This window comes from Synchiropus splendidus, chromosome 9 (assembly GCF_027744825.2).
Source record: "Synchiropus splendidus isolate RoL2022-P1 chromosome 9, RoL_Sspl_1.0, whole genome shotgun sequence".
Classification (NCBI taxonomy): Eukaryota; Metazoa; Chordata; class Actinopteri; order Syngnathiformes; family Callionymidae; genus Synchiropus; species Synchiropus splendidus.
This window is the reverse complement of record NC_071342.1, coordinates 10535872-10552419: the sequence shown is the minus strand read 5'-3', so window position 1 is coordinate 10552419 and position 16548 is coordinate 10535872. Positions and strand designations below refer to the sequence as shown.

General features: G+C 43.2%; 1 protein-coding gene across 3 annotated transcripts in view; it reads left to right on the top strand.

The window, feature by feature from the left end:
- The window catches only part of akt3a (v-akt murine thymoma viral oncogene homolog 3a), a 47594-nt gene that overhangs the window by 19409 nt on the left and 11637 nt on the right, over nt 1–16548 (top strand). For all 3 annotated transcript variants that reach the window (XM_053875777.1, XM_053875776.1, XM_053875778.1), the window contains 5 exons: nt 5220–5345; nt 10100–10211; nt 14840–14984; nt 15635–15766; nt 16428–16493. In XM_053875777.1, the coding sequence (XP_053731752.1) occupies nt 5220–5345; nt 10100–10211; nt 14840–14984; nt 15635–15766; nt 16428–16493 (581 nt within the window). The remainder of the gene's footprint in view (nt 1–5219; nt 5346–10099; nt 10212–14839; nt 14985–15634; nt 15767–16427; nt 16494–16548) is intronic.

Below are 16548 nucleotides of genomic sequence, written 5' to 3'. Positions count from 1 at the left end.
CTCCTCCACTGCCATTTGCTCTTAAAGAAACTGTTGTGTTTAGTCTGTCTTAGTCTCAAGGGCCAAGTCAAGCTATTGATTTAAGCTTGATTTGTCTTGTTAGAAGCATTGGAGGAATCTGACTGCTTTGTTGAGTTCCAGCAGGATATTAGATTTTTGTAAAGATTTATGAGGGGAAAAAAGAGTCGACGGCAATTTAAACGAATAAATAAATTAAAAATGCTTTTTTTTTACTCATTAAATGCTTCTTTGGGTTAGATTTTCCTTGTATTAATCTTGTGATATTTAATTGTATATTACTGTTGCCACAGCTGCTCTGTGTTCTCTTGTGCTTCCATGTAATTTTATTGTTGCATGTTTACATATGAATGTTCAATTCTTATGTGAAATTAATATTTGTCATATTCCAGAACAGTTTCAATATGTTTTTCATTGAAGAATTTTAGTGAACTCCATATTCTCTATTTATTCTGTAATCTTCACCTTATCAGTTTAAAAATGCGTAAGAAAAATATACTTTTACCAATGATAATGATTTTTTTTTAAGTCAAGTGATTATTACATTGCAGATTATTGTTGTCAGTTTTTGTGTTATTTAAACCCTGTTATTGCTAGTGACATTTGATCTTCTTTCAATCATCGTGAATTAACCGTTGACTGAGCTATACCTGCCTTTTCCTGGTTATTGTTGTATTTATTGGTCTCTTTTTTCGAGGATTTTCTAAAGAAGATGTTTCCTTTACTTTCTAACTTAACTCCATGGTTGAATGTACAATCTGCAAACCAAGGAAATGTTTCATAAATTACAGCCTTTAATGAGCCTACTGACTGAACATGTTCGATGAATGGGACTTGGTGAACTTCCACATTAATCAGCTGTAACTCACTCGGTCTGTAAACATTTATATTATTTTCTATCCAGTCCGCCCAGATGAACACTAAACATGTCTCTGTGTGTGCATGTGTGCGTGTGCTGTCATGTGTCCAGATGACAAATTCCTCTCCCTGCTGGTGAGAAGCTGCTGTGTATGTGCTGGAACGCAGCAGATCCTCCCTCCTACCTACACACACACACACACACACACTCGCTGCCGCCCCTCCAGCTCCCTGAGCTCCAGTCACACTGCTCCATCTCTGCGCCATCTGCATATCAGCTTCAGCCTCGGCCAAAGCATTAAATTAAATCCCTGTTTGGGTTGATTAACAAATGGCTGGTGAGCTCACATAGTTATGAGAGTTATGTATTTGATTGTCATTTCAGCGAGAAGCAGAGGTGATCCTGGTCCTGTTGGGGACTTTTCGCCGATGGTTTTGGGCTCGACTGGCGTCCGTTCAAAGTTGCACCTGACTCCGTTGCGGCGTCTGTAATTCTTGCCTTGGTTGGAATCTCCTCCGTCCCTAAGTGAATAGTTAATCAGTCGTCTAATTGAGTGACAGTGAGACAGCGTGTTGTCGTAATTGTCCAATCAGAAAGCTTGGAACGGACGTGGTGCCAGCTGATTCATCTCGGCTTCCTTCTGAAAAATCCACAAGCTGCAACTGGAGGATGTGCCAATAAGATTTGTCTTCTCCAGAACATTCAATCGAATTTTCACCAAGTAAAGTTTGAGTTCTTCGTGTCACAGAAGTACAATAGACACCTTACGTTGTGATCCGCAGTTGCATAGTGTCCAGATTTTAGTTTCACTTGTAAAAATGTTTTTCTGTTCTATGAGCGTCAATGGAACAAGGGCCCTGAAGATCGCCATTCAAGCTAGAGTGCTTCTTCTTACACAGTCCACAGTCTTAATGATGCAGCTGGATCACTTGTACAGACAGCACTGTGTTTGCTATGAATTGGAAAATTCATCTTAACCCAGTCTGCGTTCATACTGTTGTTTTCTGCGTTCTTCAATTTAGCCTTTAATGATCCACATTTCAGTGATCAGATGCGGGACAATCTCGTGGCATTGCAGTCATTTCTCCCTGGAAAATGGCCACTCCATCATCTTTGACGTCATTTTCACCTCCTTTGAGTGGCCCACAGTGGAATTGTGGATGAGGGATTCAGCTGTAAAGTCATCCTGACATTGGGACGCTGAATAATCTGGAACACTGCAAACACAGCCATTGTTTCTTTTTTCCGAGTGAAATAGAACAAAGCCTTTATGACCAAAAATTAAGGATCTTTGATGAGTAGCTGATGGTTTAAACCATACAGTTATTTGACTTTATTAAATAAATCGTTGGATTTTTTTTTGTCTCGTGTTTTACTCAAATTGAGTAAATGCATGAGGAGTGGAGGGTGATGTCTGAAGTGGAGACTGATTGAGAAATGCATGTCTGAATACATTAATTTTCTTCTCTGTCAGGAGTCAGTTGTTTTGTTGAGAACCATTTTTTGTTAAAGGTGCGTTAATAGATGATAGTGAATTACTGAACAGGCTCCTTGAAGTCTGACATAGACCAGATGAGTTCTTCAACATCAGCAGCATCCTTTACTCATGCCCTGAGTTATAGGAACAATATTATCTCGTGATGTTCAGTCTCTTGCCGTCAGCTGCCGTGATGCTACTCAAACAGACCAGACAAGATGGCCTCCATTCTATGAGACAAATCTGGGCAACGTGCGGCCCGGGGGCCACCTGTGGCCCTCTGCCTGTGTTTATCTGTCAAAGCATCAAACAGAGCTCACTGCAGAAATATGCCTTATGATCTGTATGTTCTGGCAGTTTTAAGATTGTGTAGAAACTGTAGTTGAGAAGAAGCAGTCCTACTGTTTGTTTCTCCACACACCTGTTTCTCCCCCCCCCCAATTATTCATTATTATTTTTACCTTTAAAAGCCACTTCAAATGATCTTGGCTGAAAAAAAAATGTCCCTTTCTGCCTGATCCGTTATTTATTTAGTTTGAATTTGTTTAAGAAAACAAGAAGCATATTTTATTATTATTGTTATTATATACATATGGCCTTTGTTTGATAGAACAAAATAGTCAATGAAGGAATTTGATGTGATGCTACTTAGTTGACTCTCAGCATCTGAGGTCTGAGCTAAAAGATGTCCGCCTTCCCTGCCGTCCACACGAGCTCAGCACTATATGGATATGCGAGTAAGAAAGCAAATGAGTCGTGAGTAGTCCATTAAATCCCTTTTCCTCCTCAATATCTCAGACCATCGACCCCCTGCTGTGTCACTGATATGTACTTCTAACAGCAAACAACAGACTCCTGTTGTCTCAGGCAGTGCACACTGTAGTATTTACTAATTGGCCTAGAGGGAAACAAAAAAAAAGTTACGCAGAAAACTAAATGAAACTGAGGCGAGGAGTTTGAGATGGAGATGGTGTGGGAAGGAGACCGGCTGTTCTGTTTTCTCCAGCAGTCCAAACTCGAGGCATGTGGCTCCCCAGACAAGCTGTCCAGAGTGGGAGAGCTTGCTGGACTCATTACAGGCCGGGCCAAGACGGGATAGCTTGACAGAACACCATTGGATCACTCACAGTACTGGAACAGTGGTAATAGAACTGTATCAGGTTGTGTGTCTGTGTGTATGCGTGACTTCCACACACACAGTTCAGGCAGAAGGATGGCTTTAATGTTTTCAGTTGTGCTGGACAGCTGAGCGATGAAGTGGCCAGACGTCCATTGGCCGGACACTTCATCTCGAAACTGACTCAGAGAAATGACTGGACTTGGACCAGAAAACAAGTTGTCGCCGCCAGATTCTAATAGTTTTATCGATTCAACTTTTATCCACTGACAGTTTGTCCGTCCTGCTGAGTTACAGTGGAGCAGTGTACAGGACTCACCGCTGGAAGTGTCTCCACACACAAAAGATGAAGGAGACGAACACCTGACGTTTAGATCCTGATCTTTTTTTAACTAATAGACAAAAACAAAAGTGCAGCCTGGTATGACCCATGATTAAAAGAATGCTTTGTGTGTCTCGGAGACTAGAGTGGGTCGATTTTTGAAAGAGGAAAAATAGAGTCTGAGAGTGGAGATGAGAGGAAAGGTGTGATTGTGTTCATCCTGATGACATTTTGGCTCGAATAGCAGTCAATTTATCTATGCCTGTGTGAGTGTGTGTGTGTGTGTGTGTGTCCCTGCGGTGACACACACCAGCACCACCCAGAGGTACCGGTAGGGCCTGCAGTCATGTCGGTCCCGGTGGTGGAGCAGGTGTTTTTTCTGCAATGTGCTAACGAGCGCGGCCTGCTGTCACTTCATCTTAAGTTGATGTCGCAAATGAAACGTGCAGGCACACAAACACACTCACACACACACAGAAGATTTTTCGTTTCTGTGCGACTCACACTCTGGTTGGTTAAGTGTTTGGTTTGAGAGGAAGTTTTTTGAGACACGTTACTGAAACTAGAGGTCGTTTTTTTCACTTTGCTGCTGCCGAAAAAAGTCAACAAATCTCTGTACATGGTGACAGTTACTCCCTGCAAGAGGCAATCCATGGCCAGCAGTGGAGATCAGCTCTTGCACTCGGGTTCTGCTTGTAATCACCAGCTCCACTCGGCCCACGTGCGTACTTTAACTCCCTGTGTATCTATGGCGCCTCTGGTAGGTGTGATCCGCCTCTGTGGCGTGGACATGTCTGACACTTGTGTAATCCTGCGGCAGGTCATCTGAAAAAAAGCCGTGGTGTCACCTCGGTGGCGTTCTGTGCCAGCCAGTTGGGTAATACCCTGTCACCAGCTGCGCAGCAGATGTTATTTGTTGCTGTAGTCTAAGAAGGGTCGTTCTCCATGTGTAATCACATTTAATCTCATTTCATTGGTCTCATCTCATTTTTATCTCACGCCCCATTTCCCCTTTCGTAGTGTTTTTCCGGCGGTTTGTTTGTAAGTTAGAGTCGCGCCTCACTCCGAGAGGGTCATCACCTCGACACCTGTCCGTCCGTCGTCCAGATGATGTTGGCAGGCGACGTTAATGCTGGTAAACATGGCTTTGGTTGTTGTTATAAAGATAATCCGATCTGAGTCTGGCAGCCGTGATGCTGTGAGCGATACATGTGTGCATCAGAAAGCACGCGGACAGACGAGTCCAAACCGAGCAGACCGGCTGTTTTCCGTCGAGGGAATAACGTTTGTAATTACACCCATCACCATTACTGTTAATTCTTTATGGGGCCCATCAAACGGGATTATGGTGAAAGCTTTGGTATGTTCTCCACGATCACAACTGTTTTGAGCATTTGGTTAACAAGTTTGTCTTCTTTCTCTCCAGGTGAATACATAAAGAACTGGCGGCCGCGCTATTTCCTGCTGAAGACGGACGGCTCCTTCATCGGATACAAAGAGAAACCGCAGGATGCCGACCTTCCATACCCACTGAACAACTTCTCTGTAGCAAGTAAGCGCACACCAGCAAACATCATGGTGAACAATGTTCTTTTATATATTTATATGTTTTATTGAAATCAGGATTTTTGGTTTGGGGCAAACCGCTTACTATGGTATTTCCGGTAGCTCCCTTCCATGCTGCCATAGTTGCTCCCTCATCCCTCTCACCAGAGAACCTACAGTGAGAAAACTAAACAGCGCTAAGCATTTTAGCTTCTGAGAGCAATGCGAATGAATTATTTCATAGCTAAACGGTAGACTGGTGACAACCTCAAATAACCGCACTAACGCTACCAATTATTTGCAACCCATCCTCACTCCTTTGGCATAATAGTAGTGTATGGTGGTATACAGCATATCCTGACGCTGTGGGAAGCTACTTAAAGTCTCTTAAAAGAAAGATGGATGTTGGGGTTAGGTAAGCCATTGGATGGTGCTCCTTTTGTTCTACATGTAATGTGTTCATTGCTATTAAAAATCCCTCAAACAGCCGTGTGTTTCAGTCAAAATGTTTCTGACAGTCTCTCCGATTTTGTTTGGGGCAAATGTGTGAGACCCCTTTCACACTGAAAATAGTGGGTCAAGTCACTATTTACAAACATATGACCACTGTTCCCTCTAAGCTGTGCACGTGCACAATTGCACACTGATGATTCGTTCCACGCTCTCAAAAAAATCACTGCTGTGCACAAAAAAATCCAGAATTGAAAGTAAAATACCGTAAATACCGGACTATAATCCACTGTTTCCACTTTTTCCCTCATGGCCTCAGGTTGTGGGATCTGGTTGCACACATACAATACAGAAATTCTAATGCTTAAGACATTCACAATGGAACAACCAACAACTAAAAGAGCTGGCTATATGAAGCCAACTATTGGCTTAAAAGGCATTAAAAGGCACTTCAAATGATCTTGGCTAAAAAAAAAAATTAAAAAGTATCCATTTCTGCCTGATCCTTTATTTGTTTAATTTCAATTTGTGAAGAAGCAGATTATATACATATGACCGCATTTGATAGGTGAAAGTATGAAAGAAAATGGTCAATGAAGGAATCTGAGCTGGCTGATGTTTAAGAGCTGATTTCTCTTAAAGTCGCTCGTGGTTGGTCAAAAATATGCGTATGCATTGAGCCAATAGGGGCGGCTGTGTTACGCAGAGGAGGGAGAGAGAAGCGAGAGTGAGAGGATTGTTGCAGTGCAGGTTTCAGAGACTACACACTAGTCAGACGAAGACATTTGAAAAAAACCTATTCCTCCTTCATCTTATCCCAATTTACGCAGCCTCACTGATTCATAAGCTGCAGAATACGGTGCCCTCAAGTAGGTGAAAGACAATCCGTTTTGGAAAGGATAAGTATTTGTAAATGTATTATATATAAAGTATAATATATAAAGGCTTTTTATTTCTACCTAATTTTAATTTTTTTTATCTCACACATTTTCCACTCCTTAATGTGAATTATGCAAATTGTTAAATTCCCATCACTGTTTTAAACGCTTATAAACTATTACAGCAGTCACCGCAGCTGACGACGGCCGATCCCACACAGTGATCCAAAGGACTGCTCAGACTATCTGCTTGTTCAGACTGGTGAAAAGTTAGAGGGAACGTTGCATGTGGCCACTAACACATGGACGCTTTTAAACTGTCAAAAATGTTCACGTCCATGTCCAATGTCCATGTTCAATGAAGGCTTGTTTCGTAATGACCGTGTGGACCCACTACTCCCTCGAATTTCCATGCTGTGTGAAAAGGGTTCGAGCCTGATAGGGTCATTTTTAGTAAGGACCTGATAATGGGCGCTTCACAAACACCCTGACTGAACCCTTTAGGCTTGCTCCATCAGTTAGGCTTCCACTGGGCAAATGCCTAACTCTAAAAGGTAAAATGAATGCTCCTCACCGCAAAATTTTGCGCCAAAATTTTCCTCAAAGACCAAACACACTCAGAAAAAAGTTGTGAATACACGTGTAGAAAAGCTGGTGAAAATGTGAAGAGAGGAGCGCCACCATGAATGGATGATGACTATGGCCCTTCTCTACATGTGAAGTATTGATATGTGTATAGACTGTTTGGTCTGTAGAGTTTTCCACTGTCCAACATCACTGCTCGCCTTTATGTTTTTATGATACATTTTATTTATGTTTTGTAATTATCACGTTCAGTTGAGAACCAAAGCGCCGAGCAAATCCTCTCGCACTGAAATATCCAAGCAACTCGTGAGCAGTAGACTAGTTTACAGTCTTCATTGAGGGTTGTAATTAACCACTCTCGTTGTAAATCATCCGCCTCCACCTGCCTAATAAGCACTGCTGTTGTGTTGACATGTGTAATTAAGCATCTAATGAGTTAACAGGATTAATTTTAATGTTTTGTCGCGCTCATTACCACCGATGCTGCACATTCTTCAAGAACACTAATGGGCTCTTCTTTATTGTACCTGACCACTGGCTGCCAGGCAGCTCTATCTTTGACGTCTTCTAGTAAAGACGAAAGATATCTACTGCACGTCCTCACTACTTGGCGCCTGATTAATATTGTAGCTACTAAATAGAATACTGTGAAAGTAATTTTATATTGTATTAGACTAGACAGGCGAAGCAAGCTGAGAATATACATTATTTCTATTTATAATTTCTGGATTTATGGATAAAATATTTGGATAAATGTCTATTTCAAACACAACAAACATCCTAACTCGACTGAACTTTCTGCTCCTCAAATTCTGAGATGTTCTCAGGCAGAAAACAGACAGACCTTGTTCAGGTTGAGAGATCCGTCCCTACAGTAGGTGGAGGCGAAGTATGGAGTCTTGTTCAGAAGTGAGGCAACATGAGGCTGAAGACAGGTTAGCTAAAAGGCAAAGCTCTCACTTATGGCCATAAACAAGATACATGTGACTGGTCTGTCCCTGAGTGAGCAGTCAGTCTTCTCTAAGAGTGGAGTACTGCTGCTCCTCCACATCAAAAGAAGCCAGTTAAGGTGGTTTGGACTTCTTTTTAGGATGCCTCCTGGGTGTAAAAGGTGAAGTACGTCCAACGGGGGGAGGACACGGGACAGAGCCAGGACACGTTGACTATGATTGACACTCACTTGGGAGCTGGAGAAGGTTTGTGAGAGGGTTTCTCCTGCTGCCGTCCCTGCGACCTGCCCTTGAATAAGAGGTGGATGAATAACTTAGAGATAAAGACAAAACAAAAATACAGTCGCAAAAGGGAAAAGTAATAACTGAGATGGTAGACAAGGCATTAAAGACTGGGGAGGAAAGAGAAGAGAGAAGAGAAATTCTGCTAGGAAATCAGAAAGAGCCCAAGAAGAATTGTAAAGCGAGGGGAAAATAGGAGATGGCACTGAAAAGTTGTGAATTTGTAAGGAAAGAAAGACGGGATCAGGATGAGAAAAATAAAACTTGAGAGGAAGAGTGGACAAAGCAATAAAAGAAGATGAAGGGAAGAATGAGAAAGAACAGATGGAAGGAGCGAAACAATGTACAACCAGGAAATTGTTCTTTTTCTTGTCATTTCCACTGCAGTTCCATCCATCAGCAGGTGGCTTAAAGGAGACAAATTCAAACAATTCAAAGTCTGGCCTGTTACTTTTCCGAGCTTGATTACAGCTGGAAGAGAAGTTGAAAGTCGAACAAATAAGGTGTTCAGATGAGGTTGTGTGAAGACAGACGGGCGATTAGGGAGCTGCTGATGAAAAATGGACGTGTTGTTCAAAGGTGAGGCATTTGTGATGGAGGACGGGAAGCAGGGTGGATGTGCGGAGAAGGAACAGACACAGAGGAGGAGACCAAGGCAAGCCTGGAGAAGAGAGTTTGTGCAGAGGACCAGCCAGGCCATACATCCGAACCCGGCTGCTTGGCACAGCACCGGCACCGCCACATCTGTTGCCCAAAGCTGGGAGGCCAGGTGGCGAGTGTGTGAGTGTGGATGTGTTTGTTTGTTTGTGTGTGTGAGTGTGTGTGAACAACAGAAGTGGTCAGATGGAACAGAGATGGTACAGGCCTGTTCCCTGCAGAGGGACTCATACATACAAGTCTGTCTCTCACATACACACACTGGAGCGCACACTCACACACTCCCACTAAACTGCGACACAGATTTCACAATTGCCTGCTGTGGCTATTTCGTCCTGCCGCCCAACTTCAATACTGCATGGGTCCCGGCTCGGAGTGACCTTGTTTAGTGGTGGCCCAGCAGGTCGTGAGTCCGGTTCTCTGTGTGCACCAGCGTTAGCATCGTAGCGGCTGCGGGTACGACCCCAGCGATGTTGCCATTAACCTTCCCGTCTAAATTTAGGCCACGCCACGACATGCTGTGCTGCGAGAGTAATTGGAGAACGGGATGGGAAGGTGAAGGGAGAACAACTGCAGCCAGAGGAGAAGGGGGGAACAATGAGGAGGGGTGACCAGACAGAATGTTTTTATTTTTTTGTTGTTGTTTTTTTAATCAGCCTTTGTCCCCAATAAGTTGTGCGACTGCTGAGGGACAATGAAGATGCATTCTTTCCCACAGCGAGTCTCACAGGCCCATCTGGCTGCGTGTGTGCGTTTGTTTCCTTGTTTGTCCACCGTATTATGGGTTTGTGTAATAACGGCCTACTGTGTTGCCCGTCCTCGCAGAACTGTGTTTCTTCAGACATTTGCCAGATGCGAGTGTGCAGACCCACAACCTCCCACGGCAGCTGGTGTGACTGAAGTCCTCCTGTCACTGCTGGAGTTCCTCTCGTTTTAATCCGACGTCTGTCTGACCACAGAATGTCAGCTGATGAAGACAGAGAGGCCAAAGCCCAACACCTTCATCATACGCTGCCTGCAGTGGACCACTGTCATCGAAAGAACCTTCCACGTGGACTCGCCTGATGAGAGGTCAGTCTTCAGACGGGGCTTGTGAATGTGGCCAGATGTGTGTTGTGACACTCCGGTCCGCCAAACCTTATTTATATCTCTTCAGTGTGAACAGGAGGCGGCATATCTTCAGCACCAGTCGTGCAGACTACAGTTGAAACTGCCTGCAATGAAGATGTTTATGTAAATCACGTTTTAAGAGTTAATAAGTTTTAAGAGGAGTTAATATTGGTAGAAAAACAAAACTGCACCAAACTTATTACCCTCTGTGAAGGTTGTTCTTTATATCACATTTCACTTAACCGGACTTGGATTACATCTTTTAGATTATGTAAATAAGTTTGTCTCCACTCTGGCTTGGGGATGACTTTCGAGCTAGTGATGGGTGGGTGAGGTATCATGAAACAGTATTGCAGGGCGGATGAAACACTGTCCTAATTAGCAGAGGCCACTAGATGACACGCTTGGTTTAGAGATGATGTGAGGTTTCATGAAACCTCATCAACCCATCACTACCTTTCGTTACTCCACGTTGCTCGGGTTCGTTCTGGTTTTATGGCAGTGAAATTGTTTTAAAGAAAAATGTGTGCGACTGAGTGTTTTTGTCCCTTTTCTGTGATAGGCACATTTTTTTCATCACCACTGGGAGCTTTTGCTGTGTAGTAGCAGTTTAAACTTTTACTGGATTTTCTAATTTACAGTATTACATGGAATAGACTCTTCTAATCTAAAATGGCTTGAATAAGTAAAACTAGTGATGGGTAGATGAGGTATCACGAAACAGTGTTGCAAGGTTAATGAAACAGTGTCCTAGTTATCTGAGGCCACTGGCTGGCGCTGTTGGTTTAGAAATCATGTAAGGTTTCATTGAATGTTTCAGTGAACATTTTACAGCAGACTGTGCCATCTGGTGGCCTCTGAAAATCCACCAGGTGTTTCATGAAACCTGAACTTAGGACTACATGTTTTTTACATGTTAATAAGAGCATATGTTTACACCGACTTTTATCATTCAGTTTTGCAAGTTATGAGTCCAACATTCTGGTTTGCTGGTGTGAGCATCCAGGTGGTTTCTCTCTCACTGATGGTCCTAGCGTGGTTTTGAGTGATACGTTTAACAAGAATAAAATGCCTTTGTGCCTCACATTTGAACTCGACAACCTCCAACTTGCCCTGCAACACTGCTGTCTTCTTTCTTAGGTCTTTGTTTTTTCAGTAGCCACTTTTTAACCGCACTGATGGTTCAGACTGATGGTGAAGAGTCACCTAAGCACGGCCGGTTCCGACCGTCATCATGGCGACGCTTCAGTGCTAAGTGTGATCCAAAGTCTGCATACACTGTTTTCAGTTCTTTTTGTGTTGGAGAGCAAGAATAGAATTTCAGTTTGTAATCAGTCTTCGACCAAACTATCTAGAGCCTTCTGCCTATTATATAATGGGAAATTGTGTTATGGTTTTTTATTGATTATTATTATTTGAAAAGCAAAGTCTTAAATATAAAACAAAAATGTCAGAAATATTGGATCATCTAAACTCTAACTTTCTTCGACAAACATGTTAGTAAATGTGTTCTCCGCTATGACTGAAAAAAAAACCCAAAAATATAGTAAAAAACGCTTTGAATGTTTGGTATTATTCAGAATTTGGCCAAGCAATTTTAATCGTCTTTGGCCACAAATTTTCAATTTGGTGCATCCCTAGTTAAAAAAGCTTAACGTTGATTGGAGCATCTTATGCCTCAGTGTTTTTTTTAGATTTCAGATTTCTTTGGAAATCACTGTTAACTCACCATTACTTCTAACACATAAGCAAGAGGATTTGAACTTGTGACCGCCTCACAATTCCAGATTTGTTCTCCTGAAGACAAACACCATGTCCAAAAATATGCCATCTAAGCCTTCCGGAGCAGTTACAACAGCAGCTTAATGTCTTAGAGGAGAAAGCGTCTCTGTGACATCAGTCACCACTCCACAAGACGTCACATACATGTGCGTACCTACAAGTCGCTATGAAAGTTTTCATGTGTCTCGTGCGGGACGCCAACATGGCTTGTCTTTATCTTGAGTTTCTGATCTGAAATCTTAAGGGATGTAGTCTCTGATTATTTTCTCACCTGTACTGCAGTGGACAGACAGTCAATCTAGATGACAAATCTAAATCCATTCCTCTTGTGGAACTCCTCCAAACTCTCCTCGCCACTGATTGATGGCTGAGTTTCCTGCTACTTTCTTGGGTAGTCAATAAAAACATATGTTGCTGAAGCTTCCTTGAAGGGCAGGGGTATGGCTGAGTCAAAAGAAAAAGACTCCACTTTCCTGCATCTCTGTTGAAAAACGAGAGGCTAAAACAGACAGAGTGGGGAGGAGACCTTTCAAGTATCATCGGCATAAATTCTCCAGCTGCTCCGCTCCTTTCCGCAGAGCTGAGGTGTTTATCTGCAGAAAATGAACAGCTTTGCCCAGAAGACCACAGATGCTCCGCCGCTTCCTTTTGAGCGTGTGTGCGCGCGCCGCAGCTGTCTGTCCAACTTTGTAGGCTTTATACGTTGTCTTGCTAATAGGTCTGCGCGGAGATAATCAAAGACTTTCTGAGGTAACAGAAGAATGGCGTCCCATTGATGGTTTGTGAAGTCATGTGTAATTAATATGCAGGTGCGGTGGCGAGCTCCAGATGTTGCGGTAGAAGTGGCAACATGCAACTCCGTGTCGTACTGTATCTCTGCACTGTACCGCTCCTGGCAGGACTCCAGCTACGGCAGCTCCAGCCGTTAGCGGCGAAGGTGGCACGTGTTGGCATGGTGCCCGACTGTAGGCAGGCCCATTATCTCTCATTAGCAAAAAAAGCTCATTATACCAAAAACAGATCCAAGAGAGGAAGCATTTATCTGCAGCCTGACCTTGAGAGAGTGCTGACTGCTTTTTAGGCACACACACGCACACACATCTATTGTTGTAAATAAAGCTCGACTTGAATTTGCCCTTGTTTTGGAGTCTGTAGGGTACATGTTTCTCAGAAGCCTTTGGAGTAAAAAAATGAAAGGGGGAGGGGGATTCAGATCTTAAAACCACTCGGCTCTGTTTGGGTTCAGATAGATGTTCTTCCAGATCCCTCAAGGAAACATATGGCCATCCAAGTCCAAACAAAACACGAGACACAGGGGTGATCGTCTGGGAGTCAAACAGATTTCATTATTATGATCTCATCTGCACAGTCAGAGACAGGCTCCCCGCGAGTCTGGAGAATTAAAGAGGACTTCAACAACCCGCTGTGATGTTTCAGACTGGTGTGTTGAGCCTTAGGAATGTGGAGAGGAGTGTGTGCTGCGGCAGAGGAACTTTGGTCCGTCTACTCAGCTGCCGAAAAGACCTTCACCTGTTTTCAACTCTGGCATGATCTGTAGGGTCGAGCGTCGGTCGATATTCAAGTTTTACTGCAAAATCCAAACAAGAAAACGTTTAAAACTTGACTTGAATATCAGAACTTCAATGACTGTATTTACATTGCACTCTTAAGTTGATGAAAAGTGCAAATATATTCGAACTGAAAATAATGCTGTCAGCCATCAACAACTTTCTTATACTGTAGGAATACTATAACTATAAAAATGTCAAATAGTTCTTCTTTCGTCATCTTGCTTTCTTCTTATGTGACTTGCATTTCCTCCCTGTATATACAGGTGATGGAAAGTAAAATAGTAGGGTAGAATAGTTTAAATTGAAGTATGAGAGGGAGGATTTTAGCTATTTTAATATGGGCTCTCGATGTCGCCACAACCTTTTCAAGTAGGCTGGACTGTACCAACTGTATTTGTAGAGCAATTTAAGATTATGCGTGTCTGCAACAAAGTACTGTACACAAGAGAGTAACATACAGGAGTAACAATAGAAAGAAAGGATTGTAATACAATAAAACATGCTTCAATGAATTGTGTAAACAATGGAAACCGTAATGTCTGACAATGTCTCAACGCTCCTGGCAGGCTGAGAGCAATAGCGACTCTAACCTGGAGCCCTGAGGAGCTCCTCATGAAGCCTGGAGAGAAGGATGCAGAGTCTCCCTTTACATCCTGAGCGCAGCAACAGAGCTGCTCACAGAGGCTGCAAATGAATGCCATGATCATCTGTATCAGATGCAGCAGCTCACTCGAGCAGAACCAAGACACCATGCACTCAGAATCACTTGTTAAATAGTCACTGAAAACTCTCAAACTCAACAACTACACTTTGTTTTTTTCCTCCTCTCTTTTTCACGCTTTAATGACAGTTGAGCAGAATAAACTCGCCTTGCTCTCCTCCTCTTGATCTACTAGCTCCAGATGCTCGCGCTCTCACACCCTCCTCCGGACAGATGTTCAACAACACGTCTAGTGAAGAGCAAATGGGGAAGAACAATATTAGCAAACAGCGCTCTGTCCTGCACAACACACTGGTTCACACGCGGAGAAGAGAGGACACGGGTTCTGCTCGACCATGGTAGCTGAATGATGTTTCCACTTTCAGAACTAAAAAAAAAAAAAGATCTCAGATTCACTGTTAGAGACGCTATTGTCGAAGCAAGATGGCGGCTCACTAAGATGGAAGGCTATACATTAATAATGTTTGTTCTTTCTTTTGGCTCACGCCTCATGCTCATGTGTTGTTCAACTGCAGGGACGAGTGGACGGACGCCATTCAGACGGTGGCCGACAAGCTGCAGAGACAGGAAGAGGAGAGGATCCAGTGTAGCCCCACGTCCAACATCGACAACATGGTGGAGGAAGAGATGGACATCTCCACCACACACCACAAGCGGAAGGTAGCAACAGCCGCTTAAAATCCTTCTTTTGTTTTTGAAATTTTTTTAAAATCTTGATACAAAAATTCATCGTGTTTTTTTAATTCTTAATATTTTTTAATTCTCAACTTTCGGGGCTCCTCTGTCAGGAAATCTCGACTCCGGAACACAACATCTGCCTTTAAAACACTCACTCTTAAAAACTCCCTCTATTGGCTTGTATTTAGCTAATAGTTTCCCACTGATCTCCATGCATGTATATACATGTGTGACACTGTTCTGACCACAGAGCTAACTCCTGTATCATTACTGATGATGAGACTCAGTGCCCGCCAGGTAAACCAGTGACTGAGCTCTTTAGTTGGACGGGAACAAAGATGCCAGCAGTCAACACAAGTTAGGAGATATAAAATAACAGACGGCTGTTTTTTTTGGGCAGAAGTCTGAGAAAAGCTGAGGCGGCGAATCTTTTCATTTAACGGAGAAGAGACATTAAAAGAAGTTAAAACAGTAGTGACATGCAGCGAGAACGTCTGTTGTAAGTGTTCATTAGCGGAACACCTGAGGGAAGAATCTGTTTACGTTTATTGATCCTGGCACACGGTGATCCGCCGCAGCCGTGGTCATGTGACATGACAAACTCGGCTGATTTCCTGTCTCCTCCCCCACAGACGATGAGCGACTTCGACTACCTGAAGCTGCTGGGGAAGGGAACTTTCGGCAAAGTGATCCTGGTCCGGGAAAAGGCCAGCGGGAAGTACTACGCCATGAAAATTCTCAAGAAAGAAGTCATCATCGCCAAGGTGGGTGGTTTTCAGGCATCGCCACATCAGAAACAGGCTTCATATTCGTCTGTGATTTCATGAGGCTTTTTTGTTTACGTTTGTTTTGCTTTGCTCTTTCACTGTTTTTATTCATGTTTTTTCTTTCTCTTCCTGCTTTACTTTTTTAAAAATCTTTTTTTTTTATTCCACTTCAGGCAAGATGAGTGTTGGGAGTCAGAGACACAGAAATAATCTGTCACCAATCACTGATGTTGTAAGTTCTAAAGACCACCTGACCAAGACCTAAACGACTGAGGGGGAGGAGCAAGCTGAATACAGAACCAACTTATGCTTGTGTATTCTGTTTTCAATTTGGTCTTGGGGCCTCAAAGTCTTGGTCTTGAGTCGGTCTTGGGTGAGGTGGTCTTGACTGCAACACGACCAATCACTGAGCGATTTGGTCAGCAGACATGAACGTGAACATTGAAAGCAACTTAGCCTAACAGTCTAGCTTTTGTGGTGTTTGGAACCACAGGCAAAATCCCTCACATCTGAAGGCCTTAGCCAGGTGGTCGTAATGTTAGGTCACAAATCTTACAATATCAAGTCAGAGGTCTAATTTTCTTCAATAATGTTGTTCCTAAACAGTTTCTTATGACCTTCACTGTGTAGTAATGTGTGTGTGTCTCCTCCTGTCCAGGACGAAGTGGCTCACACCCTCACAGAGAGCCGGGTCCTGAAGAACACCCGACACCCTTTCCTCACTGTGAGTGTGTGACATGTTGTGTGACTTGGCCTGACCTCTGGAGTGTAAACAGCGG